Source organism: Anastrepha obliqua, chromosome 1 (genome assembly GCF_027943255.1).
Source record: "Anastrepha obliqua isolate idAnaObli1 chromosome 1, idAnaObli1_1.0, whole genome shotgun sequence".
Classification (NCBI taxonomy): domain Eukaryota; kingdom Metazoa; phylum Arthropoda; class Insecta; order Diptera; family Tephritidae; genus Anastrepha; species Anastrepha obliqua.
The window spans coordinates 17,612,920-17,635,424 of NC_072892.1; the positions used below are offsets into that span (position 1 = coordinate 17,612,920).

The window sequence follows — 22,505 nt, forward strand, 5'->3', positions numbered from 1 at the left end:
TTCACAATAGAGTTTTCTGATTTTTTTCTAAAATATTCACAATGATCGTACTAACTCGACGAAAACTAGCCAGACTTTGGTGAAAATGAAGTTGCCATTTTACGCATCTAATTTTAACTGTTCAACTGAGATGAAAGATTGCCACGAATAAACTCTATATATGTATGTATACGACGAAATTGCCGTATAACATTTTGTTTTTCTATTCCTAAACACAATAATTAGTAATACTAAAAAAGAAACAGGGTGACAGTTCGACGGGAGACGCTTATTTTATGTGGAAGATATTTAATTTCTTCAAAGTGGGAACTTGAGCTGATTTTTAAATATATGCTGCGTGGCTTAGCATAATTTCAGTAATAACAGTATTGGTCTGATTTCTTATTATTTGAACATTAATTTTTTTTTTTGCCTTTCGGACAATTTTACCTTCAATTACATATTTCTGCATATGATTCCAAATAATGTGATCGTTAACTTTTTGTATATTCTTGCCTTTAGAAGAATATTCTTGATTAATTTTGTGCTGGCTGGTGATGATTTATTTTGTTAACGATCGGACAGAGTGATTAACAAATTATCAGCATTGAACTCACTAGTAGCTTTGTTAAATCGATACTGAGAATAAAAATTCACGTCATCTAAATCGAGTGTGTTAAAACTTTTTTTTACATTTTTGTTATTTGATTTTATCAGTTTGCTAACATGTTTTAAACTATGTTAAAGGTAAAGAAAACTTTTAGATATACGTATTTCAAAAAAATCGTATTTCCATTTTTAAATACGTCGTATTACTAATTTATATTTTTCATTCAAAATCGCAAAAATTTTTGTATGAAAACTTCCTGAAATATCTTTTTCCAAAAATTGGGTGTAGTTGTTTATTTTAATCACTAGAAAAAAATTATTGTTTACATATATATGTATTTTTCAATAAAAATTAAGTTACAATACCTCTCGCAAATATTTTTGTATTAAAACTTCCTGAAATACCTTTTTCCCAAAATTGGGTGTAGTTGTTTATTCTAATCACCAGAAAAAAATTATTGTTTTTGATCCTTATGCGAGAATTATTCTAATTAATTAATTTTTCAAAATTTTTGTTTTGAATTTTTTAATGGATTATATTTATTAATTTATGTTTTTTATACTTTATATATTTTTTATAATTTATGTATATTTTTTTTTAATATATTATGTATTCTTATCTCATTTATTTGAAATGTTTATATTTCTAAAAATTTTTATACTATTAAATATTAAATTTTTTTTTTTAATTTTGGTTTGTTTACTTTTCGCATACAAGTATACAAAAAAAAATATTCTCATTAATATTATTCTAAAATAATTGTATTAAGACTTCCTGAAATACCTTTTATTTGATACCCATATTCTAATATTTAATTCAATTTTATAATTAATTTCTATTTTTTCCATATTCTGTTATGTAATTTTATACTTAATTCGAAAACTCACACCATCTATTGTGAATACCATGCAAAGGAAAAAAGCCAATGCAATGCTAATTTCATATTGTTTTCGAAATTGTAAGCCTGGAAATAACTGGCAACTCTGTTATGAAGATGAAAAGCAAATTTGAATTGAACCTTAAAGTTACAATTACTGGTGCCGTACCGTAGCCATAACCGTAACCATGGCCATCAGATGTTCTGATCAAACATATGGGCATCACTGTAAGCGATTCTAAGTGGCGCACCATAACGCCATAACCATAACCGTAGCCATAGGTATCTATTGAAATTTTGGTTTTCCCCGTAATCGTAAGCAGCTGTGAAATACTTTACATTTGTTTTGATATTTGCGATGAAAATTTTAATGCTAGAAATGAACGACGAAGCATTAATTGACTTGTAGAAAATTATTCTTGTTTTATAATAAAATCCAAACGTTGCCATCAATTCTACTTCAATATCAGCTGTTTATGGTCACGGCATGACTAATCGACAAATGCTGTAATGTTGCGGCCATGGTTATGGTTACGGCTATGGTGTTATGGCTACGGCACCGCTAATTGCATCTTAGAAGTGCCATACCTTAACCGTATCTTAAGCATAACGATATTTACTACCCACATTGCAGACTAAATCGTCGATCGATAAAGTCTGTAGTGTGCAGGGACTCTAAATCTTTCTAAACACCAATCTTGCAATATTTTATTTACTTGTTAAAATATTTTACTAGAGATAGCTGGGGTCTGTATGATTTTTTTTCAGTAATCATTGTCATATCTCAGCCAATTTAAATAAGATCTTAATACATTATATAACATTTGCATATATCTTCCTCATTAGTCTAACCGTCCATTGATGACAACCGATAAAAAAATCCTTTAGGTAGTTTTGGGCTTAACGCATTCAGACAACCAAATATACGCTTTTTGGGGACTTGATTTTATAATTGCCCAGATATACTCGTAAACTTTGTATGTTTGCACAACTTTTTTTTTAATACCTCACTGCAGTCTTCATTCTTACAAAATGTCATTGTTCACGAAAAATTCCAAATAAACTTCCAATCTTTCACCATATTTTGGGTTGTCAAAAACTTTTCGCCGATTCTCTACCGCCTCGTCAGTAACCAAAAGAAAATTCAATGGATCCGCTAAGTCCGAGTTCTCGTTGATCAAAATGGGCAGTAAACAAGTAGCAGTTACAAGACCTTTAGAAACAAAATAAACTATTTAAGACATACACACAAACACATAAATTCAATTAAGCAAAAATTCGTTGCACTTGCCATGGAATCCTTTATTTATTATAGACTTTCTCACATCTTCAATAGTTGGTATTCGCAGATCATATTTCAATTTATCCAACAAATCAGTCAATGTCGCATGATATATAGCCAGCAGGTCTTCAAAGTGATTTTGGAACACTTCCTTTTGCCACGATGAAAATATGAAAAAATTCCAATCGATGCCTGGGGAACCATAAAATCCCTCTTGGTAATCCACCTGAAGGGACAGATATGGTATTAGTAGGTGTATCTCACTTATGCAATTGAAATTTTTCGATTGATACTTACGAACAGTACTTCCACAACATTGCCACCAGCATCCTTTCGAAACATCAAATTGTTCACCCACATATCACCGTGGTTTAGCACATGATAACGGTCCGTTTGACTGCGGCTGAAAACATTTATCATCTTCGGAATAATTTTCTCACCGAAGATTTTCAACTTTGGTACATAATGTTGAAGTTTGGGATTTGTTTGACAATATTCGATCGAACACTTAATGGCATTTGTATAAAGGTCATGGAGGGGCGATGAGTGCTCAGAGACATTACTTGGCAAATGATGGCGAAATAAGTCTGGATTCTACAAGTACAATGGAAAAGAAATGAAATATTGAAGCAACAATAAATATTTAAGTATTATTATAATTATCCAGTTGTAGGTACCTCTCTATACAGGACCATGCTAACTGCGTGAAATTTTGCCAATTTCTCTAGAATTAAACGGCAGCAATCAAAATCCAATCCAACCTTGACATCTTCTATTGCAAAACCTTGCTGTTTAAGGTCTTCCTGTACTATCACGCGTTCATCCACATAAATCGCTCTACGTATACACAAACAAATTTTTGTATGTATGCTTATTTATACTCAAATAAAATTAGAGTTTTGACGTGATAACGTCTTATAATTCGATTTAACAGGCTGCACGCACGAAAAATGTGTCGTTACCTTGCTCATTGCCGTTACCTTGCTCATTTGTCGTTACCTTGCTCATTGCCGTTACCTTGAATGAACTGCAAGCGAAAGCGCGGATCGAACGACAAAGCAAACAAAGCAAACGAACGGCAACGTTCGACATCTTGCTCTCTCCTACTTAAGTGAGCGTATATGTGTATATATATGCGCATATGTACATATATAAATTCACGTATTTGTATTTGCATATGCCTTCTTATTGATTATTATTAATTTGATTTACTTGAAGAATTTAAAATAAAACCAAGTTTGTTAATAATACCTGTTGTTTTAATATTATTATTATTTTTTGACGTGATAACGTCTTATAATTCTATGTAGCCGGCTGCACGCACCAAAAAATGCGTCGTTATCTTGCTCATGCGTCGTTACCTTGCTTGAACAGCATGTTATGTTATGTTATGATATGTTATGTTATGTTATGTTATGTTTTGTTATGTTAAGTTATGTTATGTTATGTTATGTTATGTTATGTTATGTTATGTTATGTTATGTTATGTTATGTTATGTTATGTTATGTTATGTTATGTTATGTTATGTTATGTTATGTTATGTTATGTTATGTTATGTTATGTTATGTTATGTTATGTTATGTTATGTTATGTTATGTTATGTTATGTTATGTTATGTTATGTTATGTTATGTTATGTTATGTTATGTTATGTTATGTTATGTTATGTTATGTTATGTTATGTTATGTTATGTTATGTTATGTTATGTTATGTTATGTTATGTTATGTTATGTTAAAGTATATTATGTTATGTTAATGTTAACTCATTCTCTATATCCATACAAAATATCTATCAAACAAATAAAATTAAAATTTTCTTTTGAAAAATGCAACCATTCAATCAGTATTTTCTTATGACGTTATCACGTTAAACTATCGTCAGTAAACCGACTTTACAGACAACCTCTTTTTTTTCAAATCTTATACTATAACTAGGAACTATTTCAGCTCTAACGCATAGCTTAAAACTGATTCGATCATTAAATACAAATATTTTGAACTGCAACCATTTTTAGTAATGTCACACTAACAAAGAAACCACTTAGGGATAGATATGTATGTATAAACTCACTTAGGTCCAAAACGTGTTGCATCGTTGACACTCCGTAACAGCTCTTCTGCTTTGCCCATTATTATATTGTAGACTTGCGATTCTCGGTGAAACACATTGAAATCTTCCTCTATTTGTGAGAATAATTCATTTTCTAAACGTGACTTTACTATCAGTGTAACCTTCTTTATGGCTTCCGGGTCCGCCTTCGTGGTATAAGAAACCTTTATAAGATGTAGACAACTTGCATAGTTTTCACCTTTTTTAGTAGCAGGCTCTTTGGTAAATGAAATAATTTCGTTTAACTGATTATGCGTATAATTGTTGAGTATCTTCGCCACGTCGGTTGTGTCTAACCAGATGGGAGCTTCCTCTGAATCTTCGCTCATTTCGTTTATTTATATAAATTCAATCTGATAGAAAAATATAACTTAAATTTTAACTTTATCAAATATACCAATTGTTATACCCGTGCATTTATGCCCAAGGGTATTATAATTTTGTTCACATAACGGTTGCAAGTAACAGAAGGCCTCTTCTATTTGCCATTCTATGATCGATTAACTTGTCGAAAAATTTGTTAGTGTTAGATATAAGGCCTCTTCTTTTCGGCAAGCGTTAGCAAGTGAGGAATAGATGAAGCAACTGGTATAAATAAGCAACGCGGGAAGAGAGCTGCCATTAATTGCACGTGTTTATAAGGCAGTGAGTTTTACCAGTTTAATGAGGTATAGCCATACTCGCATGCGGCGAATCTTACTTGATAAATTGTTTGTTGCTTTCTCATGCAAATAATTCGCCAAGTTAATCGAGCATAGAGATAGTGAGCGGGGAAGTGGCGAATAGAAAAGGGCCTATAGATACAGTCGACTCTCGTTAATTCGAAATTCGATGGAATCTTAAAATATTACGAATTATCGAGTGTTTGAAATATTAAATGGGAAGAAATGAGAGAAAATAAATAAAACTTATTTATCAATTGTTTTTATTTAACTGTTAATGTTTTACATATTCATAATCTGAATTAATTAATCTTTGAAAAGAACTCATTTATACGAGTTTGTTTCGAAGCACATTGCTCAGACTTTTCAATAATTTTTTAAGGAGACAAAAGCTTTGTAAGTTATCGAATGAGGCTCTTGCTGCCTTAACTGACACCTCTGCCAAAGGTACTGATGTATCGTCTTCATCTTCATCGTTGCTCTTTTCATTCGTATCTGTGCAGATAAAATTTTGCCACCGGTTAGTGATCCTTAGAGACAGCAACATCTTCATTCACTTGAACATAGTCAGAAAAACTCACACCATTGATGTCAACTACTGGTACCATTCATTGAGTGGACGCGAACTCTTTTGCTTTTTCCTTTAACAAAGTTCCGCTAATAGATACTTTTTCTCCTCTACACTGTCTAAGCCAAATGACCAGGCTTTCTTCCAAACGAGGAAATTCACCTTTAGTTGTTCTTTTCCGTACTCCAGTAGTTTAATCAACAGTAACTTTCTCCTTGTTCTTTATTATGGTTGAGAGAGTACTGAGAGGAATCTTGAATTCTTTTGCAACATCGCTTTTCTTCTCACCTCCTTCTACTTTTCCAATTAATTTCTTCTTTTCAGCAATCGTCAAACATTTATACTTTTTAAGGCTCATATTTAATACAAATTTTTAATCTGTATACCAACGAAGCGATTCGTGCGGAAGCGTGCGCCAAAATGTGTCTATGTTTTATGCGTAACTCGCAACCATGCACAGTAAAGGTATTTTCAGGGGAATCCCAAAATTCAAAGTTCTTACCAACACACCAAGAAACTTTGCAAATTTGAATTGTCGAGGGTTTAACCATATGAGTTTGAATTACCGCGACGTACCAATGATTTTTTCGTTCGAATTACCGAGTGCATAAAAATGTATGGACATATTTCGAAATATAAAAGATTTTGTAGGGGACTCGTGATAACTTTGAATTAATGAGAAGTTCGAGATATCGCAGGTTTGAATTAACGAGAGTCGACTGTATGTATATGTATCAAAACCGAATTTAGCCTTACTTGTTTTTATTAAATTTAAATAGATATGAACACCTTATTTAACTTAATCCTTCCTTATCTCCGCCATTTTTTACTTAGAAAAACTAAAAAAAATAACAGTATTGCATTACTAATTATCGCATATGTATATGTAACTTAAGCCCTGACCGATAGGGGCTTCCAAAAAATTAAAGTTGCGGTGAACCAACTGTTCACCGATAACATAAAAAACGCGATTTCAATTGTTCACATATAATTTTTATTCCGCACTAGTTGCGGTTCTGATTCTAACTGAACTTTACAAAATATAATTCTTATCAACTAACTTCTTAATCTAAGCTAATTCGCCAACGTTGCAGTTCCCACCACTTGCTGGTATTTCGCAATCGTTGGGTTGCGCGTGTTGGCCAATATGCTGGCCTTGCAATTCCCAAGCATTGGATAATGCAATTGATCGTTTGCGCGTGTGTCGCGTCAGCGAAAGTTCTTGTGTGAACTTTAATTGGAGCAATGAACTCACGTGTAGTGCAATGTGATCACAGGGTGCGACGTTGGGAAGTATAGTGGCAACATAACTTGTATAATCATTATAATTATTATCGCGCCCACATTATAACAGTAGATAATTTAGCAGTAATATGTGCTATTTAAAACTAAATGGAAATTATTACTGGAAAAAAATTACAAATTAATAATAACTTTCTTCATATTCTTATCATCTAATTTTTAATATGATTGGGTATATTGAAAAGTTATGTGTCTACGCATTTTGTGCATTAACCAATTATAACAGATCACGTAAGAGGAGCGGCCATTTCGAAGTTAGAAAAAAATGCATGCGCTTCTATGCTCTATTACACTTTAGAGTTGGCTTGTTTACTTTTTGTTGAGGGAGAATTACAAATTATTTGTTTGAAACAAAATAATTTTTATCTAAAATTAAGAAGCGATTTATGTGAAATCTATTCAGATCAGCCAGATAGATATACCTAACCTCAAATTAAGAATAATCTAAGCGCTTCCTAAAATTGTAGTTCTTTTCTTCTACACAATTTTCCTCCATAGAAAAATCAAAGGTAAAAATGTTTCTTTAAATAATGTAAAATTTAAATACAAGCAGGTTAAAAACAAAGTGGAATAAGTATTCGACTGGCACACCAAAAACTGAAGTGTTGCTGAAAAACCTTCAACATCCATTTCTCGACGGTCTCAACACATTCATGACGGGCTCATGGCGTACATTTAAATGATGCAATTTTTCACATTTAATTGTTAAGAGCCGTATTTTTAATTAAAGTAGTGAAACGTGAAAGAACCTAAATTTTTGCATGCTTTATTTCAAAACAACATCTGGGCGCGTCCTTTGATAGTAAGGTCAACGAAATTTTCGTTCAATTAAAACTGTTTTGAATAGCGAAGAAGAAATAAAACAGAAATAATAACGAGAAAGAAAACAATCAAATGCGTCAAAAAATCAAAAGCTAAAAATCCAACTTACATATCATTATTTCAAGGGTTGTACTTGCAATCAATCAAAAGAGAAACTATAAGACATCAGAGTATTTAAATAAGAAACAAAATGTTATTCATTATCACAATTAAAATGTAAATATCAAGAAAAGTATAATTTTGAAAAATAAAATCATATTAAATCGAATAACAAATTTAAAGATTAGTGTTTTTAATTTTTGTGTAATATTTGAATTCATAGTAAAATAATTTTCATTAGTTACTTTACTATTATGCTGCTAGAAAAATATAGATGAGTTAAAAATAAATCTGTTACTTTACCTATTTCTTGTTACAGTATGTATGCTACCAGCCTGTAACTGGCTATCACCTTTTCTTTATCGAATACGAAATCTGCTATATAGAATATGGAAATTCTCGTAGTTACAAATAAAAATAATTTATAATATATGTATATCAATACGTACATATGTGTGTACATGTATGCACCATTTCGAGAGAGCAGAAAAGTTACGGCTCAGCGAACGCGTATGCTTAGCACACCGAATGACTGACCTACCGATATACATACATAGGTAGAGTTACTCATTCCAACTGTAATATCGCACATTCAATTTAAGCAATAATGAGCTTTAATGTACGCGTATATACATATTTATATACATAAGTGCATATCTGAGGACTTTTGACAAAAGAAAAATGTTTGATTTAACAGGTTTTGCTTTCAGATCCATACATTTTGATTTTAATTTCTATATTTCAGTTAAATTTTTATTGAATTAAAGGTCGACTGTGCAGAGAATTAGTGCTATACAGATAATAGGTCCTTAGTCGAGGTAAGTTATTTAACGGAATCCCAAATGTATGCACACATACTCGTATGGTATGTGTGTATATGAAAATTTAAAAATTTTACGTTTGAGAATAGCATAATCACATTTTCCGCTCCCTGAGTAACGCAGTACGACAATTAACAGGACGACTTGGGGTTATATCCGGCTTTGGACTGCCACTTCAAAATTTTCTGAAAGCTGTGTGAAAATTAAATAAAACAGGCACGATGGCTAAATTCAGATATGTACTTATAGTTTTAGTAACGGAGGAAAATTAAATTTTTAGCATTTTACGGTACGCGTTAAAAGACGGAGCTATTCGTCCTGTCCAGCGGCGCGCGTAGCTACTAAACCAACCACCAAGTTGCAACTTTAAGGAATAATAATAAGCACATTGAAATTAATGACTGTAAAAACCAAATATCAAACAAATATTCGGCCTCCGTAGCCGAATTTGTTGATACGTGACTACCATTTGGAGTTCAGAGAGAACGTTGGTTCGAATGTCGGTGAAAAACCAAAATGAAGAAAAAGTTTTTTCTAATAACGGTTGCACCTCGGCGTGAAATGGCAAACCTCCGAGTGTATTTCTGCAATGAAAAAGCTTCTGATAAAAAACCATTTGCCGTTCGGAATCGGCTTGAAACTGTAGGTCCCTCCATTTGTGGAACAACTTCAAGACACACGCCACAAATAGGAGGAGGAGGGTGGCGCGTACACCCCTTCTGGGAGTTTGGCCGAGGTATTTGTGGCGTGCGTTTGGAAGTTTTTTCACAAATGGAGAGACCTACAGTTTCAAAACGACTCCGAACGGCAAATGGTTTTTTATGTGAAGCTCTTAATATAATATTTAGGTATAATATAATAATATAATTATTTTATAATATAATAATACAATTATTTTATGTTTTTCATACTACACTTTAAAGTTTCGTTTTCATAATCACCCTTATCATGAGTTTCACTTTCGCCCTCACTCTCCATTTTTCACTTAATATAGATTTCACTTCGAAATTTTTCTCTTTCGTAGATAAATTCCCTTAAAGGAATCACAAATTTCGGCCGAAAATAGTATGAATTTTCACTAAGATTTTTCAGTTAGTTTTGAAAGGCGAACAGCACAATTTCAACGTGTTAATAATTATGTTAAAAAATTATTGCAATTGAAACGATTTAAATTTTTTCTTTTTTTCAAAATCGTTAATAAATCCACTATAATTAATAATTTTTAACTTTTCATGTAGGTATCAGAGTTGATATTCGTATGTTCTAATAATTTAAAGTAAAATTTATTTTGGAGGAAATTCTCAATACATATTTTCCTTTCGGACGAATGGAAAAATCTCTCGTGAAATGTTTGATGTGACTGAATAATTACCTTGATTTTGAACAGCTTAGCGCCATTTTTTTAAATAATCATAGTTCCTTGCTGAGCTAAAAATATCTCATATAAAACTAAATATTATTTTCAAAAGTGTCAATAACTTCGAAGCAGCACTTGCATTTCGCTTACTTATTGAGGAAGTCTTGTCCATGTGAGAACTGTTTTAAAACCAACTTCACTCGTATCGAAAAGTGTTGCCAATTGGAAAAAGTAGAACGGAAACTCTTTACTTGATCCTATTTTTAATAACTTAATAACTTTAAAGGCATTACTAGAATGGGCCTGCTCAAAAAGTAAGGCTATATTACTGAAATCACAGATCACCAATCATGTACACACAGGGTCCGGCCCCAAGTGTAACCAATTAAAAACGCCATACATTTAGTCGTTTTCACGACAGTCGGTTCTACGTTACCGAAACGACCCGGATTTATATCTGGCCAAGGACTGTCACTTCAGCAGCATTCCCCGTATGTAAGTATGGGGAATGTTTATGATGCTACAACAACAACAACAGCCATACATTTAGTTTGGAAATTTATTCAATTTAAAGTAATAAATGTGTGAAAATAATACCTAATAAAGAATTAATTTACTTTCGCTCGATATTCCAGTCAAATTTAATGCTATCACACTATTACGTTTGAAATCCATTACCGATTTTATTTTTTCGCTTTTACTCTCGGCAAAATGCTTCCGCGCTCTTTTAAACAATGCTCTAGAGTCTAGACTATTATTTAGCCAACTCACAGACAGCTGATGATCATGCACCAGCTGCGCGAGCGGTCTGAAGTTGGTTACACTTTGAGTGCCGGACCCTGTACATACATAAGTTAATACCAGTAAAGTGTGCAACTAAACTGAGTACACCATAACTACAAATTGCAATTTTAATTAAATCTTGAAAATCTTTGAAATCAAATATGTATTATAAAATTCTCACAATTTTAGTTACAGGCTAATTCTTCACTGAACAAAAAAAAAAAATGTGGACGGAGCCAGTATCATTACACCATAATTTATTTTACATATTTCGTTTTTTAATGCGTGCGTTCATCGCCTCGTTCAAATAGATAAAACACTATCAGTGGCGCCGTTCGAAAATTACGCTGATGACAACGACGGAATAATGGAATAATAAATGGAGTCATGAAATTAGTTTTCACTTATAATTTATAGTATTAACAAACATTTATACGCATACAAAATATGTAAGAATGTGCTTACAATGTTTTGTGTCTAAAACACTTGTTCCACTCTCTTCACAGCAACAAATAAAATATTGAAACTAAATAGAGAGTGGTTGAAGAATTAAAACACTGTGCTTTTGTATTACCACTTTACCGCAATGTTAGCCCTGTTTACTTGACTGTGACTCAATTGATACTGATTGAAACAAACACAACATTACTTTGGCAGTTTTTACAAAAGGTTTAACCGTATTAGCAATGCCGCCGGTCTGGTGCTTTCCGCCATACTGATAATAATCATGGCTAGTAGCGTCCAGGTGATGAATGTTTCACATATTGTTGCATATATAAAGTTCTTTCATTCATGGTGGCGGACGGTACGGGCAGGATTTAGACCTATTAAGGAACAGAAATATATTATAAAATTTATGTTCCAAAACAACTCACATTTTGCACCAAATCGTATTTAACGTATTAAATACATATTTAAAATATATTTTTGATAAAAAATAGTTTACTATTGGCATACGTATGGGCTTAACTTTTGGTGTAAAAAGTGTTTTCTTTGTTTTTTGTCATAATTTTATATATATATCTTTGAGATAATGAGATTTGAGGTAAAGTAAAATCGATCTTGAATTTTAAGAAATTAGCTTACATGTTAACGAACAGAAATGTTTTCAATTAATCTAAGATGCAGTTAATAGTTCATATTCGTATAATTAAAATATTTACTTAATTTATAGTCGGTATATTTCCTGTTACTTTATCCAAACATTAATTATAAATAATAAAAAAAAATTAAGAAATAAAAATTAAAAAAAAAAAATTAAAATAATAATAAAAAAAAAAAAAATTAAAAAAAATAAAATAAAAATTAAAAAAAAAAATAATAAATAACATAACTAATCAATACACATTTAAAGAAAGCATTAAATTTTTTATCACAAGTTACGAGTATTAAGGGTATTTCGAGCGAGCGCTGAATTCGGAAATTACATTTATATTGTTTTTGTAAAATTTTTCGAATACCGAATTCATTAATACGGTATATCGAGATGGCAAGCTTGATAAAGTAGCAAGGTAGGAGTGATAAAGTACAAGATTGTGCTATCGCAGCACGTGACGTCAGTGCAGAAACAAAACAAACGAAAAAAGAGAAAAAATAAACGAAAGCAGGGAAAAAGCTGCCATTGAAGATTTTATTATCATTGTTTAATTAACAGCGGCCGCCGTAGCCGAATGAACTCGTGCGTTACTACCATTCGGAAGTGTGATAGAAAAAGCCTTTTCTAATAGGGGTCGCCCCTCGGCAGGCAATGGCAAACCTCCGAGTGTATTTCTGCCATAAAAAAAGCTTCTCATAAAAAACCATTTGCCATTTGGTGGCGGCTTAAAACTGTACGTCCCTCCATTTGTGAAACTACTTCAAAACGCACGCCACAAATAGGAGGAGGGGCTCGACCAAACACCTAGAGAAGTGTACGCGCCAATTATTTATTTTACTTTTTTTATTTAAAAATCAAAATATTCACTAATTAGTTTATTGGTAATTTGAATATTGCGCACAATGGTTTGCTTATTTTCTGTTCTTTTCTTTTCCGAAAGTACAAAATGATCTGTCAAAAACAAAAAAAAAAATGGTTTATTTTGACATATTTGTGGGTTTTTGTTTGCTCTGAATAAATAAATTAAATTCATTTATCACGTTTGAAAATCGCGCGATTCGAAGCTTTAAAGCGCTTCAAACGCGTAAGGAAAAATTGCCATTTAGCTACCACGTAAGGAACGCAGAAGGTGACACTTTCCGAAAACCACTATTTTATTTTCGGCGAATTTGGCAATTGAGTGTCATCAGTAAAGAAATTAAACACATTTTTGTGGGAAAATGCATTGACGTGCAGATGCGCATGTGTATGTATTCTTGACTTATCCTGTATTTTTGGCTTTCCACTCACTGCCATTCTACACTTCCTTTTTTATTTTGTTTATTTTTTGTACTGACATTACGGTTCTAGGAAGACGCATCTGGCATTCTATTATACTTGCCATTTAGCCATAGTTGCCGGCTTGGGGCTTTAAGCACTATATTTAGTGATTTTTGAAAATTAAAACACAAAAAAATGGTTTAGTGCCTTGTGCCCTTTCATTGTGTTTTTCCTTTACATGCAAACAAAAAAGGATTATTTCACTATATATTTACAAACAAGTAATTTCTCTTCTTTTTGTTTATTTGTTTTAATAATTTCACGTATTGCGGTCAACCGATTGCCAAATACGTGAAAGTAGCATCTTTCAGTAAGCGCCACCTTTAGTATTCGATATACCGTGTGTAGTTGGATAAAATTATAAAAATTCTATTGATGAAAGACACCTGGCAATGCCACAGCACGTGTTCGAAACCGAGGCTACAGTTGTCTCTTTTCTACTCATACCGGTTACAGAAAACGTCAAACAAACGCGAAATTGTGGCCATTTTAATGAAAATTTTCGTCTGTTTCGTGCTTCTTAAAATAATTGACAATATTAATAAAAACAATTAGTTGAACAGACATAAATATGTAAGTACAACAGATAATTTTATCCGTATTTGTTAGAAGTAAAGAAAAAATGATTAATTTATAACGTTCGTATGATATAAACAGGGCTCATGAACGCTCGCCGACTGCTGAGGCGGAAAAAGATGGGAAGGAAGGCAAAGAATCATCGGCAAAAGACGTGAAGCCAAAAGTAAGCTCGTCGTCAAATTCGAACCGTGGCCGAGAACGTGATCGTAGAAGACGTGGTTCCGCGTCCTCCAGCAGCGATAGCAGTGGCAGGTGAGTGTTTTATGCAAACATATATTTTTTATATTACTAATTTGTTTACTTGCAGTTCGTCAGATAGCAGTTCGTCACGGAGTAGTTCAGGATCTGGATCACGTTCTAGTTCGTCTAGCTCCAGTGGCTCATCTTCTTCGTCTTCATCATCTTCAAGCGATTCTGATCGCAGTGCAAACAATCGACGCCGTGGTGCTGGAGGCAACTCTACCACAGCGCGTAAAAGTGGGTCGCGCTCGCCGCGTCGCTCAAAATCACCTCGTGCCACTAGCAAGGTACGTAAGGCCAATTCACGCTCCAAAGATCGTGAGCGTGAACGCGACCGTGATCGCAATGAGCGCGATCGTGATAGAGACAGAGAGCGTAATGAGCGTGACCGTCGGCGATCACGTACCCGCTCACGATCCAAGGAACGTGATCGTGCACGCCGCACATCGAACGAGCGTGGTGGTGGTGTTGGCGGCGGCGGCGGCGGAGAAGCAACAAATGCCAAACGGGAACGTTCGAAAGAACGTGATCGCGATCGGCGGACCCGGTCACGCTCGGGATCACGATCCCCGCGTCGCAGAGGACGAAGTTCAGGCAGCCCGCAGGCAAAACGACGTGATCGCACCCGCTCGCGGTCGGTCACTCCGAAGCCTACACGCATTCATGTTGGCAGATTAACGCGCAACGTGACCAAAGAGCATGTAGTAGAAATTTTCAGTTGCTTTGGGGAGGTCAAAAACGTCGAGTTCCCCACGGATCGCTATCACCCTTCCTTTGGACGCGGCATTGCATATGTTGAGTATGGTACACCCGAGGAGTGCGAAGCGGCTATGAAGCAAATGGATGGCGGCCAAATTGACGGACAAGAAGTTACTGTATCACCGGTACTAACACCTAAAATACGTCCACCTGCCAGACGTCCCTCACCCATAATGCGACGTCCGGCTGGTCGCTGGCGTTCACCGCCGATGTTCAACAGATTCAATAATCGTGGAAGGCGGTCACCTCCCCGTGGAAGACGTTCACCACGCCGTCGATCTCGTTCCCCTATTCGTCGGCGTCGACGTAGCAATAGCTCGGACAGTTCACGTTAACTATGATTGGCAACAATATGACAGAAAAGCGACCAATGAAAGTTTTAAAGAAAATACTAAACAGCAAATCGAGATAAATCCATTACTTGATTATATCTTGTTCTACTTTTTATTTAAGTTTAGTTACTTTGTATTTTAGACCTAATGATAATACAAATATTGAAATCACGTACATGCGAAATTGTGGTATTCAGCTTTGAATTTCAAGAATACATGCAAACAATTTTCTTAAACATTAAAAATTATATCAGATTTCCACCTGCAACGTTAATAACTTAAGGCGCTTTTAAAAATGAAGTTAATGCAGGAAATGGAAAATTGCTGCTATATACCATTTGTAAATGCATAAGTCGTTTCTTAAAAAGTACATCAGATTTATGTATATAGTAGACCAGGAGTTAAAACTTTGATTAAAAACTTATTTAAATAAAATTGTACCTTCTACTTTCTTATTTAGTACACAAAACTGCTTAATGTATAAACGTGCATTGCTCGGCCGAAAGGGGGCATCCATCCGGGTGATGTAGATGAAAGAAGCAAGCACGTTTTTTGACAGTTTGTTTCTTAGCCTTCGCTTTAGATGGATTGTGGACTTGTGGTTTTTTTATTCCGACAAAGTCTTTCCCTAGAAACTCAAATATTTCATGCTTGTTTCGAAGTAAAGTTTTTATGCCACCGCATTCAGCTTTAATATTTCGCAAGTCACCACTATCTAAATTCTGGACAATCTCACACATACGTAAACGGTTCCCCGTCCGCCACTTATTACCTTTGCCATTGTCGACAAATGTTTTCTTGTCTGGATCAGACAAAAGCCGATGAAATATTTTCAAAACTAATGAATCTATAATATTCTTATCTAGTTGAGTGCAGTTGCGTACTGCTTCATGTCTGTCACGCAATTTAACTTCCGAACTTGATGAGATATTTCCAAATTTCAGTTGTTCCTGCTGGACAAACTCTGTTATCTCCTCTAGAATTCTCCCGTAGTCGTCCTGTGACTGTGTGCGCTCAGTTCCTATCAAAGCTAAACGCTTTGTACTGGGAATTTTTAAACGATCTTTCAGCGTTGCATACCCACATTTTTGCGAAATAATTTGTAAATAAGCGTAAAAATCTTGGTATACACTAATACTCGTTTTGCGACGTTGAAACTTTGCACCGGATAGCTCGTAGGCACAACAAGGAAGAAGAAAGTACCGCATTTGGTAGCCACTAGTGGCAGCTAAAACAGGAAGCCATGGAGAAAGTTCGTCAGAGTGATTACCGATCAGCCAATCTACATCTTCGGGCAACCTAAATTTATGCGGTTCAATTGTTTGCTCCATTAGTCTGGTTGTTTTTGGATAACAGGACCAAATTTTGCGTGCTCTCACATCGTAGCCATAACCATTGAAACCTTCTTCGGATAATAAATATACTAATAAACCATTCCCACATCCCAAATCAGCAAACCCGTTTGGCGCACCAACACGTTGCCATAGGCAAATTAAATACGCAGCTATTGCCAAGTCTTCGTAAATGAACTTCAGAGGATCGGTAGATTCGTTTGCCGTGTTCCAACACTAGAAATATATATGTAATTGTTTAGTTAGGTAAGCATTGCAGTTCATATCCGATTTTCTTACTTCAAGTGCTTTTGCAGCATATTTGGATTTAAGCATTTTGTAAAGTTCATTGTAACTTTCCAAGTCCACTAATTGCAGGGATCTGGCGTATTTCGGCACCTCCGCACAGCCGGAAGCATTCACACTTGGATTTGTGCACCACTTTAATAGTTTTGGTTTCAGTACGAAGTCACTCCATCCTTCGCTTTTGTCGGATATATCACGACGACTGTGCGCATTGACTAATAGTTTGCCGTTCACAAACTTAACTGAAAAATTATCCAAACCCTCGTAGTGGAATTCACACGTATACGTTTTGTTAACAAAATCTAATCAAATGGTTATATTGAAAATCTTTTCAAAAAGCAAATGTAGATTGGCATACCTATTTTACCCACGGCATCGATATTCTTGTGCATTTTTTTTGTCAGAAACTTGAAAAAAATTAGTAATCCTTCACATTCTATAAGTTCATATTCTGACGTTCCCATCTTATGAAGAACTGACTCCATATCAGCTTCCGTGATTTCATGGACCGCATCCTCCGCATGATGACAAAATCTCCCTATATCTTGCAACTGATAGTCTTTTTCCCAGAATTTTTCAATTCCGTGGTCTACTTGGAGCACTTTACTTATTATACAAGCAAATATTTTCCTATTAATTGCATGATAATTTCGAATTAATATCAGCACACCAGTCCAAAATTGCTTCTCCGCAAGGTCGCCGTCCATCTTTAGGGATGTTCGAAATTGGCTACACACAGGCAAACAGTTGTTGGCAAAAAACAGCTGATTGGCTTATATATTGTGAATGTGTTTTTGTTTTTTTTTAAGCAACTAAATTGCTTTTTTTCGATTCTACATTTCTACTGTAATACGAATACGAATATAGCATGGCTGCAAAAATTAAATTTATCCATTTAACATTTCAAAACAACAATTTGTATGTATGTATTCAAATTTCAAAATTCATCCACCATTGTGAACTGGCAATTTACTCAGATGTCCCTTATGTAATCGCATGAATTATCATAGCGCACCTAGTCAACACTTTGCTAATTTTTTACTGTAGTTTAGTAAATATTCCCCCGGCATGTCCTTTATCCGACATACACTGAGATGTGCTACGCGCACCTGTAGCATTAAATGGCAGCAACAAATTCTTCGAACAGTAAGTCAAACTTGTGGACTCGTGAAAGTCGCTCATTGATAAGAAATAACACCTTTTAACGCAGATTACAGCTCAGCAATCTATTCAGTATAGATGTAGTAGTACGGTGTCAGCTGATGACCCCTCACAATTTCCAGGCGCTAAAGCACCTTTCGTATCAGAATTAAAATTATTGTTGCATACTGACTATGAAAATGTGCCTATTTATCGCGTCATGGATAGAGATGGCCTTATTCCTGATGAATCTCAGGATCCTCAACTAAGCAAGGAAGTTGTGCAGAAGATGTTCAATGACATGGTTTTGCTAAATACTATGGACAAAATTCTCTACGAATCCCAGCGGCAGGGGCGCATTTCATTTTATATGACAAATTTTGGTGAGGAGGCATCGCATATTGGAAGTGCAGCTGCATTAGAAATGCGGGATTTGATCTATGGCCAATATCGCGAAGCTGGTGTATTGGTTTGGCGAGGTTTCCGCATCGACCAATTCGTGGATCAGTGCTATGGTAACTGTGATGATATCGGACGTGGCAAGCAAATGCCAGTTCATTACGGCAGCAAAGACCTAAACTTTGTAACTATTTCCAGCCCGTTATGTATGTTTGTATGCACTTAGATCTATATCATTTTTGAATGAAATATTATATCTTATTTAACATAAATTATACAGCGACACAAATGCCTCAAGCGGTAGGTGCTGCCTATGCGATGAAGTTACGCCCGAACAACGATGCGTGCGTTGTGTGCTACTTTGGAGAAGGAGCGGCTTCTGAAGGTGATGCCCACGCGGCATTTAACTTCGCAGCAACGCTCAAATGTCCAGTCATATTTTTTTGGTATTACAACAAATCACTTTTTATTTGCGCTTGAATGAAAACCAATAATTTCAGCCGTAACAATGGATTCGCAATTTCCACCCCTTCGCATGAACAATATAACGGCGACGGAATCGCTGCGCGTGGTCATGGTTATGGCATGGCAACCATTCGTGTGGATGGGACAGATGTGTTCGCTGTTTACAATGCCATGAAGTTGGCGCGTGAATATGTAATTCGCGAAAACAAACCCGTTATTTTCGAGGCTATGGCTTATCGGTGGGCTATTGGCTGTGCTCATTTTTTATTCATATAAAACAGAGATTTGTTTATTTTTTTATTTGCAGCGTTGGGCATCATTCAACATCAGACGACAGTACAGCTTATAGATCTGCCGAAGAAATTGAAGTATGGAACTCAGTGGAACATCCGATATCTAAGCTGAAGAGTTACATGGTTCGAAAAGGCTGGTTCAACGAGTCCGAAGAAAAGGAGTTTGTAAAAGATGTGCGTAAAAAAGTTTTAAAACAAATTGGTGTGTCAGAGAAGAAACCTAAACCGAACTGGAAAGAAATGTTTGAAGGAGTTTATTCTGAAATGCCTGCAAATTTGATCGAACAAATGAAGGAATTGGAAGACCATATTAACAAACATAAGGACCACTATCCGGTGAAGAGCTTTAAAGTTTAAACGAATATTTTTACTGGATGTCGGATTTTCTCCCGCAGTCATACAGGTTTTGGTACAACTTATAAGACTAAGAAAGGTGCATTTATTAATTTTAAGGAAGTTATTCGAAGCTTACAGGCTTTACACGTTTAGTGTAGTACCTTCAAACTAATACTAAAGCAATAGAGGGTCATTGTTATGCAGCTGCTTAATAATATACCAATATATTTTGTATTTTTGTAAAATTTTTGAAATGAAATAAAAAATATGACTACATACATCATAAAACACATAAACTGGCAACTAATATATCGTTTCCCACCATCATTTCATGTAAGTATACCAAACAAAGGCCAAATTTAAATAAGTTTAAAACAAAGTAGTTGTTAATATGTAGATCATTACAACTCTGGTTGAACGGAATGAATATTTTTGCTGAAAATTTCATCAGCTAATACAGTGTCAAATAAATTGAAAAAAATACACTTTAAAATTTAATAGTAAACATTTTACTGCAATAATTTAACGTCTTGCAGAGTGCATATTAGTACAAATATATTTCCTCCGCCGGGCAGGTTAATTGGTACGCAGTTGATAATCACCATTTTGAGTAATATAGCGCACCCAAGGCAGCGCCTGATAACCGCTTTTCTCAATAATTTTCAAATAGCGCACTTGTATGCCCGATGTGGTGAAATAGGGTATCTCGAAGCGTACCTGTATCGGTGGTTTCCCCTCATTATTGTCTTCGCTTTCAACGCTTGGCAGACCAAAATGTGCACGCATTAAGTACTCCTTACCGCCGGGAAATGATTTAATCGTCCATATAATAGCATTTTGCTCTGGCGCGTATTTGCAACTGCCTATTGTTGTTTTAAATTTAGGAGAATCTGCATCTGCCGGAACGGGAATAACTATCTCAACGTTGTTAGCAGTGGAACGGCGCTTGAATTGCGACTTTGCCTTTATCATGTATTCAACACGGGAATGTGCATGACGTTCAATGACAGATTCAATCCAAATCAAAGGCTTTACCTATTTGAGTTAAAATAAGCAAAAATATTAATAAAGTGATTGATATAAAAAAATGCACCCAAGTTCTTACGTGAGTGTTAAGTCGATAGGACATCAGCTCAAACTCTCCATCTGGTGGTATAAACGATATAGTACGATCGTTCTCAAAACGTGATAAACGTACGCATTGATGGAATTTTACATCCTCCAATTCTACTGACTTAGATTTGCCTCGCCCAGTGCTCTCGAATAATACTTTATCATTCAATCCCAACCGCAATTCTGGCATTCCAGATAAATACACACGCATTTTAATGGCGCCGACAATCTCACTGCGCAACACATTTCCGTTAGCGTTAGCCAATAGATTCACCGATTCTATCACATCGAGAAATACTTCGTTTTTGCGATACTTTATTCCTTCAGAACGCCAAGAGACTGCATTGGTAACAGCTAGCGGTGGACGGGGTTGGAGTTCTAATTTATGTCCCTCTTGGGTAATGTACTCCTGCAATATTTTTGAATCCGTCGTCTGCGGGTAACCGAAATCAATCAATTCATCAAGTAATTCATATATTATTACAAAATTATCGCGAATCGACTCTTCTTCCAACTCTTTGAAGTATTCCACAAAAACTTGTGCAATTTTATGCAGAAAAACAAATACCAGTGCGATATTAACATTTTTGTTGCGTGGGGTTGTTGAAACAATATAAAGGTTGTTCGTCTTGATATACGCAAAGGTGCTGAATAAATTCAGGTCAATTTTTGCCAGTAAAATCCAATAAACAACTTTATACTCACTTATCAGCCGTCTGCAGTATAGGCGTTATAAGACCCTCCTCCTCGCGTTCCATTAACAGTGGCATAAACTTGTCGATAGCCGCCATATCCATGGTATCTCCCCGATAGTTGCGGGATATCAAAACTTTGCCTTTGACATCAAGAACATATATTGCTGATGAAGACATTGCTGCACCTTTTTTTCAAACGAACCAAAATAATAGTAAGCGAATCGGGATATGACTCAGTTGTACGCCAACCGTTTTGCGATTACACTTTTAACGATTTCCACATTAATTAACGGTTGGACTCTATATTGTGAAGCAAATTTACATAATTTTTAGGGCTTTTGAAAATTAAATCACAAATGAAGTTTTTAGCCAGGTGCCACACAAATTGCACTGACGACGTCAATCGACTGTCAATTTATATGACAAACAATCACGCTGCCATATAATTAAATAAAAGTCAGATAAGGCTTGCACACACTGAAGCAACCAGAAATGTTACGTTAGTTTAAGCTTGTGTCGTTGTATAGACTTTTAACTAATAAATAATAAGGATAGAACTACGTTGTACATTGTTGGTGTGGCTATCCCTAATAATTATAAGATTTACCGTTGCTGTGTTAGGATGGGACTAATAAATAAATAAATTTTATTGAGTGAAGCACACAACAATCATTTCTAAATAAGCGAACTAGTTATGATCGGAATATAGTGTGAACTATATGAGGGCTAACGTCAGACTTGTCAAAATCGCGAAAAGTAAAGTAACTTAATGGCGCCACCTTAGCTACATATTTCGCCTTGGGTAGTTGGCAAAATAACAATCAGCTG

General features: G+C 35.0%; 5 protein-coding genes across 6 annotated transcripts; 2 read left to right on the forward strand and 3 right to left on the reverse strand.

Annotated features, from left to right (window-relative positions):
- Window positions 1-1,394: 1,394 nt before the first annotated feature.
- Window positions 1,395-11,958, reverse strand: LOC129235921 (uncharacterized). Of its 2 annotated transcripts, none has more exons than XM_054870003.1 (6): window positions 11,848-11,958; window positions 4,821-5,212; window positions 3,426-3,585; window positions 3,046-3,342; window positions 2,758-2,974; window positions 1,395-2,679 (listed from the first exon to the last, which is right to left on the reverse strand). In XM_054870003.1, the coding sequence occupies exons 2-6, from the start codon at window positions 5,186-5,188 to the stop codon at window positions 2,492-2,494; spliced, it is 1,230 nt and encodes a 409-aa protein (XP_054725978.1). In that variant the 5' UTR covers window positions 5,189-5,212; window positions 11,848-11,958; the 3' UTR covers window positions 1,395-2,491. The 2 variants fall into 2 exon arrangements, with proteins under 2 accessions (XP_054725978.1, XP_054725977.1); XM_054870002.1 differs by having other exon boundaries at window positions 11,739-11,958.
- Window positions 11,959-14,144: 2,186 nt separating this feature from the next.
- On the forward strand, window positions 14,145-16,034 carry LOC129249658 (RNA-binding protein with serine-rich domain 1). The gene is made up of 3 exons (XM_054889378.1): window positions 14,145-14,262; window positions 14,347-14,520; window positions 14,576-16,034. Coding segments are annotated over exons 1-3 (1,203 nt in total). The 5' UTR covers window positions 14,145-14,260; the 3' UTR covers window positions 15,603-16,034.
- On the reverse strand, window positions 15,768-18,027 carry LOC129249642 (probable tRNA (uracil-O(2)-)-methyltransferase). The gene is made up of 3 exons (XM_054889377.1): window positions 17,595-18,027; window positions 17,231-17,538; window positions 15,768-17,167 (listed from the first exon to the last, which is right to left on the reverse strand). Exons 1-3 carry the CDS (start codon window positions 17,941-17,943, stop codon window positions 16,073-16,075), a joined length of 1,752 nt encoding a protein of 583 aa, XP_054745352.1. The 5' UTR covers window positions 17,944-18,027; the 3' UTR covers window positions 15,768-16,072.
- A 191-nt stretch (window positions 18,028-18,218) lies between these two features.
- Window positions 18,219-20,165, forward strand: LOC129249199 (2-oxoisovalerate dehydrogenase subunit alpha, mitochondrial). Its single transcript, XM_054888880.1, has 5 exons — window positions 18,219-18,382; window positions 18,447-18,981; window positions 19,056-19,221; window positions 19,276-19,479; window positions 19,548-20,165. Exons 1-5 carry the CDS (start codon window positions 18,305-18,307, stop codon window positions 19,888-19,890), a joined length of 1,326 nt encoding a protein of 441 aa, XP_054744855.1. The 5' UTR covers window positions 18,219-18,304; the 3' UTR covers window positions 19,891-20,165.
- A 62-nt stretch (window positions 20,166-20,227) lies between these two features.
- Window positions 20,228-22,079, reverse strand: LOC129249206 (AP-1 complex subunit mu-1). The gene is made up of 3 exons (XM_054888892.1): window positions 21,688-22,079; window positions 20,975-21,629; window positions 20,228-20,904 (listed from the first exon to the last, which is right to left on the reverse strand). Exons 1-3 carry the CDS (start codon window positions 21,852-21,854, stop codon window positions 20,446-20,448), a joined length of 1,281 nt encoding a protein of 426 aa, XP_054744867.1. The 5' UTR covers window positions 21,855-22,079; the 3' UTR covers window positions 20,228-20,445.
- Between the last annotated feature and the right edge of the window lie 426 nt (window positions 22,080-22,505).